Raw genomic sequence first — 13300 nt, 5'->3', positions numbered from 1 at the left:
GTCCAAAAACTCTCAACCCCAGCTTTCTGCAGCAGTTCCTATCAGATTCTCTTTGGATCTCTGTGGGTGTACTGATTTCCAGGACTGCTCTGTCTGCACTCTCTCATGAATACGCCTTTCATGTGCAAACTCATTCTGAACTTTCTCAGCACTAGGGATCCTTAAAAGACTTGTCAAGTTTATTTGTAGCCTAAAGATAGCCAGTGATACATTTTTTAATATTACTGTTTGGTCCAAACTTGACTTCATACTGTTTTAACAGGTATCTCCCAATGAATGGGGGCAAAATTTGGACTAAATTTGTTCCTTTCATGGAATCTTATTCTTTTCTTCTTCCCAGATGCATCCTGTGGGAGACTAATGATGCTATTTCAGAAGAACGAATTTGTCTTTATGTTCTGAGTAGGATCTTGTCACCCACTGGTAGAGAATTCTTAAATTTCTGGGAGAGAATTAAATCCGTCTGCTCCCTCACTGTCTTACTCCTATGTATGTGTAAAATGACTGGACAGTCTGTTCTTCTTGCAACAAGTTCAGGATGATTTCAGGGACCAAAAATGAGTTTTCAATGAGCCTGAAATCATATTTTTCTTGTGCTAGGTGTGCATGGGAAGTTAAACTATCTTATCTTCAACAATATCTTTTTGCATCAGGGTATACTACTGATTGAAAGCACAATTTTTTGCAGTAACCTCTCTTTTAAACCAATTGCAGATATTTTCTTCACCATTGCAGCATTCCATGATGGGTTAGTCCAATAACACCCTTTAACCACTGCTTAAATCTGTGTTGGTGCTTTAAGAAAGCTGCTACAGATGCATGAGATATTTTAATATGTTCAGATTTGTGTAGCCCAAAAAAAATAAGGCAGTACTTCAGCTCATTTCTTATACCCTGGACAGACAAGCTGCTGCTTCTCCTTTTCTTATTTAAATGGTGTTGGCCTTTAAAAATGTCCTCTGTGGAGGTACAGGGAGCCAGCAGTGGCAACTGAAGTCCAAAGGCAATGCTCTTAGCATATGCCATCAGCTTCCAAATCACAAAGGCTACTTAAAATTTCAGTTGCTTTTCTGGATCTCTCCTTTATTTGCATAGAAAATGTAAATAATTTTTTTTCTAAAATTGCAGCAAGGGATTTGTGCTTGCTATTTTGTGCATGTCTAAGGAAGTTTAGGCATATTTATTGGAATTCTTCAATTTTCTTCATATAAAGACCCCCCCTGGAGAGGGCAGATCTGTAGCTAGAGTAAAACTGGCATAATGCCACCGTGGAAAACAAATGGTGGTGGTGCATGCCAGTTGTGGATTTCATCCCTCGTTTGAGATCTCTTGCTGTAGCCACACCAGGTGCAGATTTACAAGAAGGGGAGAGAGAGAGAGGGAGGGAGGGAGGAAGGGAAAGGAAGAAGAAGGAAGAAAGCCTATAAAAAATTTCTTTTCTAGCCCCTCTCTGCAGGTAACAGAGTAGCAGACCCACTGCCAGACCCACTTTTCATCCAGATTTTCGCAGTGATGGGAGAAATGTAAAACCTGGACCAAGCTCTCAGAAATGTCAAATTAATTGCCTCATAATTATGGAATGTTGTGTGAGATAAACCTGACCCTTGATGGAAGACTGTTAAAATGACAGCAAACAGAGGTAAAATTTTCTTGGTCTGAATTACCCATAGGGAGTTTTTATTGCACTCCATTGACTGCAGTTCAAATGAGATGTCTAAGTTTTGTATGGTTAAAGCCAGGTGAGATGGATACTGTCTCTCATCTATTAGATTTGCCTGGATCCAAAACTCTGATCCCCTAGGTCCCATGGGATTGAATGAATTTATGGTCTTATTCTCAGGAATCCACTCTCCTAGAGGTGGGACGCAGAGGAAACCAGCACAGAGGCACTGCGCTGAGCCAATACCTCCTAAGCCTCTAGGACTTCTGGGTTACCAGAACCCTTTTTCCTGGCACAAGTTTTCTTTTGCTTCAGGAAGATCAAAACACTTCCTTTCTATTTTTTTTTTCCAACGTTCCAAACACTTTTTCTAGTGCCTGTTTTTTTTTTTTTTTTTTTTTTTTTTTTTTTTTTTTTTTTTTTTTTCTTTCCCGAGAACTTTGAAATATTTCATTTTCCTTCCAAGGCAGAAAAAAGATATACTTCAATGACTAGAAATCCTGCTATGAAGCAGAATGATCATTTTCCATTTGGCTTTCTGAATGCTAACAAAAGCCAGCAGGAGAATTAATGTTAGGCTTCAGATATCTCCTGGCTACTCAGAAATTGCTGCTAGTGTTGTAGGCTTGCTTGCTCAGACATTATGTGAAACATTTTCTATGCATCTTATCACATGCTTTGTGAGTGTTGTAGTAATACAAGGAGTAATTTCAAAGTCTAAACATTTCTCCTAAGGAATAATTGTCAATGGACATTTCCACAACCCGCCACAGAGGTTTTTCATGAAGGAAGCTACTCATTCAAGGTAAATCTGAAATAATGCCAAAGTGAATAGGCTCTGTGATTGAAAATATGTCATTAGGAGAGTGCAAAATCGTCTGCCGTGAAAGACATCAAGGGATCATCTAAACCAGCATCTTATTTTCAATAATGACCAGTCATGGGTGATCCAGAAAGCATGTAAAAAACATGAGTTTCCTCTCCTCTATTGTGACAGTGAGAGTTTAACAGTCCCCTCATCCTGTCAAACACTGGAATAGGCTGCCCAGGGAAATGGTGGAGTTTCCATCCCTGGATGTATTTTAAAGACACAGTGATATGGGGTTGAAGGATATGGTTTAGTGGTGGGCTTGACAGTTCTGAGTTGATGGTTAGCCTTGATGATCTTAAAGGTCTTTACAACCTAAATTGCATGATTCTATGACTCTGAAAGGCACTGGTCATAGCAGAAGAGGAAATGATTACACCAAAAAAGAACTGGAATGTTTTCATGTGCTGGAGATCCTGGTGGGCACAGAACTTGGCTATTGTACAGGTGTTCTCATGCCCATGACACAGAATGAACTCTTTTCAATAATATACTTATATAGATTCAAAAGAGCTTGTGCTCCTTTGTGTTGGGTCCATTGCAAACTACTGCCTGGATTCAGCTTTCCAGACCCTGACAATATTTGAATTCCAGGCAGTCTTTGTTTGATGTTCTCTCTGCTCCCACCAACACGAAACAAATCTAGCTAATGCAAATATGATAATCTTGCCAGCAGTGGGTTTAAAGGGTGCACATATAATTAAGCCACTTTTTTATTTGGATTTGCAGTAGCTCCATCGACTTTTTGTTTATACATTTATCATTGTGTAAACATATATTTTGAAATGTGCAGTATAAGATTTTTGAGTCAAGTGATTTTCCTTGGGTCTCCACAAAGTCTTGTGGAATGAAATCTGTCTTTCTTACTCTCCCTTCTCTCCCCATTCCCTTGTGATATTCTATTACAAACGGTCTTTTCAAGATGTGCCTTTGAGTCCTCTTCCTCCCTGCCAGACTCTAGTATATTGAAAAACTTACCAAATCCTGACTTCTTTCAAGATTTGGCCCCACTTTTCCTGCTTCCCTACCTCCCTGCTGTTAGGCCATGTGTCAGTCCAGGACTACCAGAGCTTGACCTGTTCCTGCCCAAATGGTACCTATGTTCTTCAAGTCCCAAGAAAGACAGTCCTTTTCCTGTCTCAGTTTATTTCTCTGCCTGCTGAACCACATACTGCAGCTCCTAGAATGGGCTTTTTACAGTCTAACCAGATCCTGGGAGCCCTTCACTGGCTATCTGTCTCTGTTCCTGCAGCCAGAAACCCCCTCGTATTCCAGGTAGCACCAGATGCCTTCCTTGAGTACCTTCTATCCAATTTCACAACAGTGGGAAATGCTTATGTGTCCCAAGGAAAAAATTCATCTTGTTAATGATATTCCATCTCACCACAACCCTATTTTGCTAATCTTTGAGACAGCCTGGCTATGATAGCACCAGCACTGACCCCTTGGAACATATCTGTGTTCCAATACACAATGTGTGGTACAATAAACCAGTGTAGGTCACTGTGGCATGTTTTGTGATATTTGGAGGGTTCTTAGAGCTAAAGAGAAGTTTTGTATGGGATTAGACTGAGAAATGTCATAGAAACACAAAACAGTTAATGTTCTCAACACAGAACAGTTAATGTTCTCAAAGACCTCTAAGATCATTGAGTTCAGCCATTAACACAGCAGTGCCAAGCCTGCCACTAAGCCATGTCCCTAAGTTCCACATCTACATGCCTTTTAAATAACTCCAGGGATGGACACTGGTTCACTGCCCTGGGCAGCTTGTTACAATGTTTGACAACCATTTTGGGAAAGAAACTTTTTCTAGAGTTCGGGGGAGTTTCTCCCCTGGTGCCTCTTGAGACCCTTTCCTCTGGTCCTTTCACTTGTTACCTGGGAGGAGAGCCTGATCCTCACCTGGCTAAAGAGCCAACAAATCCTGCCAGGTGTCCTGTGGCTTGTGGCCCGATTTCCCTGCCCTTTGCCCTCTCCAGCCCGCTGTCCCCTTACCTGAGGTTGGAGTCATGGGGGCGGCTGCCAGGCCGTTCATGTTCAGAGCCGCCATCTGCTGCATCTGGGCCGCAGCGAAGGCGGCCATGGGGTTCAGGTATCCACCCTGCGCCACCGACGCCATGATCGCCGCTTGCTGCTGCATCAGCTGGAACAAAGAGAGCAGGGAAAAAATATCACGCGGTCACTGGCGGGGCAGCCTGTGGCACCAGCACCAGGAGGGCACCCGGTGAGGGTGGGATGCGTCCCGATGTTTTGGGGTGTCAGCACGGCACCCCTGTGCTCCCCCCCGACTTGGTCATTCTTCTCGCTGCACGGGCTGGAAGCAAAGGGCACCTTTGCAGTTTGGGGTCATTATGGTCCCCAACCCACCATGTGTTCCCTAGTGTGGAGGTGTCCTGTGACCTGCACTCAGCCCACCAGCTCCTTGGTACTTCTCTGGTCAGAAAGGCAGAGAAAAGTCTTCATGAAGACAAAACACAATATACCTGAGCAGAGCGGTTTCGTGGCTTACATTGCTTATATCAAAATTCTGGAAAAGCCTGGAGATTACTGGTGGGAGACCAGTGTATGTAGGAAAAGGGGATTCTTTCTCCAAAGCAGAAATTTAGACTAGTTCTCTAGGGGTAATCTGGTTTTTTTTCCACCTGTCAGTGACAAAAATTACTTTCTCTGGTGCTTCAGCTGGGTACTGAGCAAAACCATAACCAAAACTTCTAATCAGATCATAGTACTGATTTCCAACACTATCAGAGACCCCCAGAAATGCTGTACAAGAGAAGGGAGCTCCCCTGTTTTAGCAAGATTAGATTTGTCTAATAAGGAAACCCTTTCCCTGTGGTTCTGATCTGGGTTGACCTTTTCAAAGTTAATTTTTTATAGAAAGTTAAAATGCTGCTTCTTTCACGGCACCGACAAAAGTTAGAAATAAGGAACCCAGGCTGCATTTTCAGGAATTTGGGGCTGAAAATTTTAGACCAGAATGTTGGTGAATGTTTATGAATCCTGGAAACACTTCTTTCATTAAAACAAGGTTTTGTTATCATTATGTTACACTCAGAGTCCAGCACACAGCTGGTGCAGTTCATGTGTACAGTATGGCTGGAGAGAGATTTTAAAATGGTCCTGGTGTGAAGGATAAGACAGTTTGGTTGAAGCTGCTTCTTGTCTCCTTCCCTGGTGCTGTACAAAGAGCCAGACAGGGCAGGAATGTCTGAGTATCCAACCCTTAGCTGTGACAAGTTCTGGGTGCTAAGAGAAGGTGTGGGGGAAAGAAGTGTGCAGAAAGTTTGGGAAATCTCACTCTGCACTTTCCCTAGCCTCTGGTAATCTGTGACTTGATGATAATAGTGGAAAAGAGAAATGCTTTTCTGTGGTGATTTTAGAAATGACTCATGTCTTTGCTGTCTCCAAAATTGGAGTAACTCTGTTTCACTGCTCTCTCTGATTTCACTCTCTCTCCCATCAGGAAATCACCCTCTTATGCTGTTTCGTAAGCACATGGGACATGCTTCTCAGAATTAAACAGACCTCAGAAGCCATGGCAAGGAACAGACTGTTCCCTTCTGTTCGCTAATATTGAAATATCAGCTAAATTAACTGTTCTTACACATTTACACTAAAACAAACCCCTGAAATCACTGCACTCATTCAAATGCTGAAACTTTCCTTGTCACCATCCATAAACAGTCCAAAGTAAGGGGTGCTCTGACAACAACCTGCTGAACAACTATGCACAAGTTAAGTAAACTGGCCTTGATTTCTCCAGCAATAAAATGTAACACAGGATACCTGACTCCACACATCGTCAGATCTACAGGTGAAATGTGTTGTACAGGATTTGAGTAATTTTTTTTCAAAACCTAATGAAGATTGGTGGCAAAGTGATGGCTTTCCCTTTGATGGTTAATTACCCTATTTTATTTTACCCTGCACAAGGTACTTTTACATTTTAATTAGTGATATTTTGCTCTTTGCAATTACTGATGGAGTGATTAGACAATCTTTCATATTATACACTATGCTGATTCTCCTTTAAGGAGTACAGTTGTTCCTGGGCATGGTTTGAGTTTATTCTCCAGAAGAGGTACTGAGCAGGCAATATTAGAAAGTATGCCAAGGAAGTAAAGGAGGAAGGAGAATCCATCCATCCATCCATCCATCCATCCATCCATCCATCCATCCATCCATCCATAACACTGGATTGACTCCAACACTAGGTGTGCTGACTCACATCTCATTTTCTGTTCCAGGTATTTTTACCTGGGTGATGCCTAAAGATTTTTTTGTTTTGTTTTGTTTTTAAAACATATTTTTAATATATTTGTAGCTTTATAGATTTTTAATAAATAGTTTTATAGCCTCTAGCACTTTCTTACCAGTTTTCATACTTTGATGCGGTAAAAATAAGGTCATAACCTGTGATGGGGGAAACTAGATCAGGTGCTTCTGCTACAAAGCAGAGGTGCTCCTGCAGAGAGCAGTCACCCAGTATCTATTGTACTCAGTGCTCCATGGATGTACTCTCTGAGATGTCTTAGAGACCTGGGAACCCCTCTGGCATGTTGAAATGAGCCCTTCACATCATGACCCAGAGGACACAGACCTCTCTGCAGCCTTCAGACCTAGTCAATAGGGTAAAAGTGGGTTTGCCTGGAGCTGTAAGGAGTACAGCATTCCACACCTGAGCACAGCTGTCTACTCCAGCTGATGGCTTTGCTTCCTTGGCTGGAGAGGTGGCCTCAACCAAGGCCCAGGAATGTCTGGACGTTTCAACCCTTGACAAATTTCCTGCCAAACTTCTGAGGTCACAGATCCCATTTGTGCCTATGCTACACTGTTTGGAGGTGCTCAGGGGCAAAGGTTAGTGGGGAAGAAGAGGGGACTCCTATCCAGCCCAGCGGCTGATGGTCAGAGCTTGGCTGAGTGCAATGGCACCACAAGGGTGGGAGGACAGGAACTCAGTCACCTTGAAAGAAGCTGACTGCATAAGACCTACCTGTTTCCCCCCCAGGATGGCTCTAGGGAAATTTACAGAAGGAGAACAAGTCCTGTAAGGGTCACCAGTCATCCTTCTAAAACCTCCAAGGCATTCCAAATGAAAGTCACCCCACTCCTTCCCCAGCTCCCCCTGAAGACAAATGTCCCATCCACTCTCCTTTCACTTTGAAAGAGACCCAGTGTATGGTCCCAGTTAATAAAGCTGCAGAAAGTGAGGCAGTGACCCCACCAGAGGCAAATCAATAGCAGCAGGGCCCCTGGGTATTGTGTACTTTAAAATATGCCATTTGAAATGCAGATTTTCCCTGCCTGGGCTGGGGCTACAGAGCACTAATCAGGAAGGCAGCAGCCTTATTATCTCAGACTGATCCAAGGGGACAGAGAGGAGCTTTTCCCTCCCTTAGCTGAAAGGACGTACTTCCTTTTGCTTCTCTTACTTCCTTCGCATGACCTTTGCCTCAGCATTTAGAGATTTTCCCCATCCATTTTAAAGATTTGTTCCTTCTTTCCTGCTGTCTTTTCTATTGCTCAAATATTTATCTTCTGAGGAGACCAGGAGGTGCTACCAGACTGGTTCCTGCCCTTGGGCAGCACCCCAAGAGATAGGAGCCTGCAGTCACCATCCTAGTGCTGGAAACAGGTGGAGAGGCACTGGAAAAGCCATCTAAAGCATGGGAAGGGGTGGCAGAGTTGTCTGATCAATAGAGACACATGTAAGGCTTTGTCTCACACATCTTTTTCCTACTTCAAGCTGCAGTGGTACACAAGGGCAGGAGATAATGTCCTTTTCTTATAGGAGGGACAATTGCATGGAGGATGAAGGAACTTTCTCAGAGCAAAAAAATCCTGCTAGAATTAGGAAAAGCATGCACAGCCTGCCTTCCCCATCCCCCCCAAAAAATGTGTGGGAAACTGAAGAAGGGAAAGAGGAGAAAGGGAGATTATTTCTGATGAGCTCTTTCTGAAATAGCGTGATCATTGCCCTCCAGTCTTACTCTGAACAATGTGATGACCTTCTCCTTTTTTCCAGTGCTATTTTCTATCTTTGTGTCTGAACTACACAAGGCTTTGTTTGATTTTTCATATTCTTCATTCAGCAATAATAATCATACTAATAATAAAAGTAGTAACAGCATCCCACACTTCCCACCTCTAATGATCTATACAGACTTAGCTAATGAATCCTCATGGTATCCCTGTGATACAAAGAGGTAAGTAATGTAATCAATCAAGCAGTAATATGACTCATATTTGGTAAAATTGTGTAATTGACAAATTCATGTCTGCTATACCTAACTGGCTATTGCGAGTTAAATCTAAAAATACTTTCCAAGCCTTGAAACAAACAGAAGATAATTGGTAGAAAAATCAGAATTGTCCTACATACTTATGTTTTCTTGGAAACAGAAATTTCTGCTTTGAAAATAAAATTTAGGATAATTAGGATAGTAAAAAAACCTAAGCAAATGTGCAACACTTGGATTCATGTCTTACTGTCTTTCCAAAGTCTGACACAAAATAGCTTGGGTTCCTAGCTTCCTGAGAACTATGGAAAACTCCACAAAAGACCTAAAAAATTTGTATTTAGAGCCCAAATCTTAGTGTTCATTATTTCTGAATTACCTGGGAGCTGGTGGTCAGAAATATGGTATTATCCCTGTTAAAAAGTATTATGGCTTCAAAATAACTTCCTCTTCTGGAACAGATCAGTGCAAATAATTTGCATAACAGGTAGTATTTACCAAATTTACTGTCCCATTTTGGTAATTTAAATATATTAACTATTATATCCAGAAGGCAGCCTACAGTCAATAATTTTTCCCTGATTTCATAGGGCTAGCTGATTTTTTTTAAGTATCTCTCCAAAATAATTTCACAGTACAAATTGAAGAAATATTGGAAAAAGCAATTCTTCCTGTCAGCACTACCTTAGATCATTTAACAGAAATATCCTTTCATCTCCATGGGACAGGGACAGGAAGGCAGAACAGGGCACCCATGGTTTTATGGTCAGCAGGGTAGTAACTGCTGCCCTAACTTCCCAAGGAGACCACCTAAGGTGATGTCTGAGAGCTCTGCTGTGCTGGATAGTCCACTTTTTTTTTTTTTTTTTCCCAGTTATTGTCTGCAGTTCAGGAGCAGCAGCTATTTGTACCTTTTCAGAGTGAGGAGAGCTGGGATTTACTGAGAAAGGACTTGGTCCAGGCCAGAGAACAAATGTTAGCATTGCCTGTGTTGTCTCTGTCCCAGCCTGCCTGTTTTTGCACACTAACTCTATGCCTATCTCCTGCTGCAGGATGCAATCAGTCCCATGGCTGGAGTTTGGCCAGAAGACTGTGGCTAACAGTCCCACCCCATTTTTTATGCAAACTTGATTTATGACTTTGATCTTATCTTAAATAATTTAAAAATTAAATAATTTATACTCTATCTGTCACTTTCCAAGGCTCTTTCCTTTGTTCTTGCTTTGCTCTTCTGCATTTTCCCATCTCCCTCACCCTTTTTTGATCTGTGCACATTTCCCTTCTGCATGGTGAGGCATCACTGACATGAGACAGGCACTAAACACTCCTTGCTCCTTTTATGCAAAGAAAGACCTGCAGGAACTGTAGCTTATTTGTGTCAGGACTATACTACCACCATTCACAAACTGTTTTGATTGTCACTGCTTGTGATTTTGGGCTTGGTCACCCCAAGTAGGTGTGCTGTGCTCTGTGAAGTGGAGAGTGTGCCTGCAGGTTCTTCCTAGACTGGCAGCAAATCAAAGGTGGTGCCAGGTAGCATCGCTCTCCTTCTCTCCAGGCTGAATCCAGATCTATACCTCAACCTGGCCTTAGACAGCAGAAACAGCTGTCAGTACCCAGCTGATGTAGATCCACAGTAACCTGACAATGAAAAGGGCTGGTGCCCCGTACACTTGTGAAATAAAATAAATAATTGCTCCATAAAAGGGGAAGTTAAATGAGTATGGGAAGATATTGCTGAAGAGAAAAAACCTAAAACAATCAAAAAACCCACCCTGAAATAAATTAGAGTAGGTGCTCTGGGAGCTTTAGGAAGCTATGAAATCTGACTTGCCTTGAGCTGCATACAAAAGAGGTGAGGTAGGTCTGGTGTGACTTTTTGTGCCACTGAAACAGCAGACAGAGTCGGTGCCAAGCTTTGTCTGGTCTGCCTGAAGGTGGCACATGAGAAAGGGATAGAAAACCACACACAGTGGAGAACTCCCTTTGCTTCCTCATTTTTTTGCCTCTGTGTCTGAGGCCAGATGGCTGCTGAACCCCAGGACTGGTTGCTTGACTGAGACCATGGCTGCTATCAAGGCTACAGTTGTTTAAGTTGAGGCTGAGGGGGTTGGCAGTGTGCAGCAGCAGGGAGATCTGTGGCATGACCATTTGCTGGGCTGTAAGGAAGGTAACTTGGGGAGGAGCTGGGGCCCAAATCTGTCCTGATGGCACTAAAGATAAACACTAAAGTTTATCTGTCAAACTTTGATGGACTGAGACCCTTGCTGCCTCTCCTCAGTGGTGCTGCTGGCCTGGCAAACCCATGGCTGCCTACAAATCTATCAAACAGCCACACCATGGGGGTTTCTGCTGCACGGACCACTTTAGTGCATTGAGACTTTTTGGGAGTTAACCCAGTCACAGTGATGTGCAAGATGCTTCTCTGGGGGAAATTCAGCAAGAAACTGCAGCAACGGGGTCCTGAGCAACCTCCTCCATGGGGACACACCATTAGAAACTATTGAAAAACCACTGTCATGGGATTGCTTGGGAATTCTTATATAGAGACATCAGTCAGCTTTGGACTGCTGAGGGATAGCTGGGAGTACTGGCTATGAATCAGAGAGCCTGATGTCTCATGCTTGTGCTGGCCTTACTATTAAGCACTGAGGCAATTCTTACACTTATGTTACTGTCATACCACTCTGAGAAAGCTCATGGAGAGACAGTACAAGAGAGAGCTGTGTCCCTGAGGGAGAAGAGAAAATAAATAAATCTGATCATCAGGTTTATTTGTACATGAGGAAACAAGATCAGGGGTTCAAACAATTCAACCAATGTCACAAGAGTTGCTGGTGGCAGTGGCATCACCAGTCATGACAGTCGTGCTCCTGATATTTCAGTTTTCCTCCTCTTGACTTGCCTTAGCTCTTTGACTTCAGGCTGAATAAAGCTGCTGTCTCCCTTTGCCTCTCCCCTATCGATTCGTCCATCTCCTGCTGGCATTTGTGAGGTGCCAATCACCCTGATATCTGAGAGCCAGCAGTCTGAGCTGGATTAATCGGGACCAAGGCAACGTCACAGAGCCTCGGCGCTCCCTTCCTTCCCTTTCATGTGAGACTGTGAGATGGAGCAGATAGGGAGGCTGATTGAGAGACAGCATCTGAGCACGCTCTGGGTCTATAGGCGCCACACAGAAATGTGATCCCATCATTTAGACAGCTCTGAAGTCCCCAGGGTAATTGGTGTCACTAGCTTGTCATATCCAATGGGTCAAGATCTAAAACTTATTTTTTCCCCCTTATTAGCATTTTTATCAGAAAAAAAAAAAAAAATTAGTATGGGTCCAATTCTGATTTCACAGAAATCAACATAAAAAATATCCATTTGTTTCAAGTGGATGGGAGAAGACCAGAAAGTGTTTTTCCTCTTCCTCCCACCCTGATTCCTCACCTCTCCTCATAATGCACCTGCATATGCATATGCAGGTGCATATGCATGGTGAGAAACAGAGGAAACTTTTGTGGTGTAAAGGTGCAGACCGCATCCTCTCATATCAGTATAAACCTTCTCTGGAAATTAAAGAGTTACTCTAGATTAAAAGTAATGCAAGAAGAGTTTTTGGACCAGAACATCAGGACAGTGGTGTCTTTACCATCTCTCCAGCTGCCTGACCAATGTCTGTAGGGCAACACTGAAGCTACTTCTGCCTGACAGCCTCAGAAAATGTTTGTCCAAAGTTGTCCATGGATTGCCTCCTGTTAATTCTTCTGGTACATGGGGGCAAAGGTGCTACATCCCTTTGACAGTCTGTTGGCCACTGACCTAGGCTCATTTGGGATTTACTGTCTCTTCCCCTCTTCCTGCAGCCTTCTCTGGCCAGAGGCAGTGTTAAACACAGCCAGACTGAGGAGGAAGCAGCTCTTCTATAATGTGAGGAAGAGAGCAGAGGAGAAAGGAAGAGACAGAGAATGACTTTGACTAGGAATAAAAATGAAGATAGCAAAATGAAAGTAAAAAAAAAAATAGAATTTTTCTAGAAAAGAGAGAATAAAAACTCCAGAAGTGCACCAAGAGGTGCAGCTGGAAGCAGAGGAGGAACTTCAGTGGAGCTCTACAGCACATCCTCACAACTCTGCATGGCTCACACAAGGGGTAGGCTGGTTTGTACTGAGTGTTCAGCAAGGCACAGGGCTATCAGAGAAGAACAGAAATGTCAAGACCTTCAAATTAAAAACAGAACATGGTCATGTGTTGAGAAATACTTGGTGCCAACACATGAGAAAGAAACAGTCAGGGAAGATATCAAAACCTTGTGGTCATTGCTGTATAAGGATTATTGGCACACCAGAGTGTTATTCCTGAGGTGGTCCTACATACCTAAGGCAAGGTTTGGGTCTCCCATTAAGGAAGATGCTACTCTGGACAATGTGTTCAACAGGATTTCCCTCCTGGGCACAAATTTTGCAGGGGGCCACATTTTGCCATCAAATAGAAGAAGCACCTATATACACTGTCACTGGCTGAAAATCTGCTTCAGAGAAATCA

General features: G+C 43.0%; 1 protein-coding gene across 1 annotated transcript in view; it reads right to left on the bottom strand.

Annotated features, from left to right (window-relative positions):
* Positions 1 to 13300, bottom strand: part of CELF4 (CUGBP Elav-like family member 4) — a 710588-nt gene that overhangs the window by 80680 nt on the left and 616608 nt on the right. The window contains exon 7 of the mRNA XM_054004192.1: positions 4527 to 4674. Within this exon, the coding sequence (XP_053860167.1) occupies positions 4527 to 4674 (148 nt within the window). The remainder of the gene's footprint in view (positions 1 to 4526; positions 4675 to 13300) is intronic.

Source organism: Vidua macroura, chromosome Z, assembly GCF_024509145.1.
Source record: "Vidua macroura isolate BioBank_ID:100142 chromosome Z, ASM2450914v1, whole genome shotgun sequence".
Classification (NCBI taxonomy): Eukaryota; Metazoa; Chordata; class Aves; order Passeriformes; family Viduidae; genus Vidua; species Vidua macroura.
This window is presented reverse-complemented; position numbering and strand designations above follow the sequence as displayed.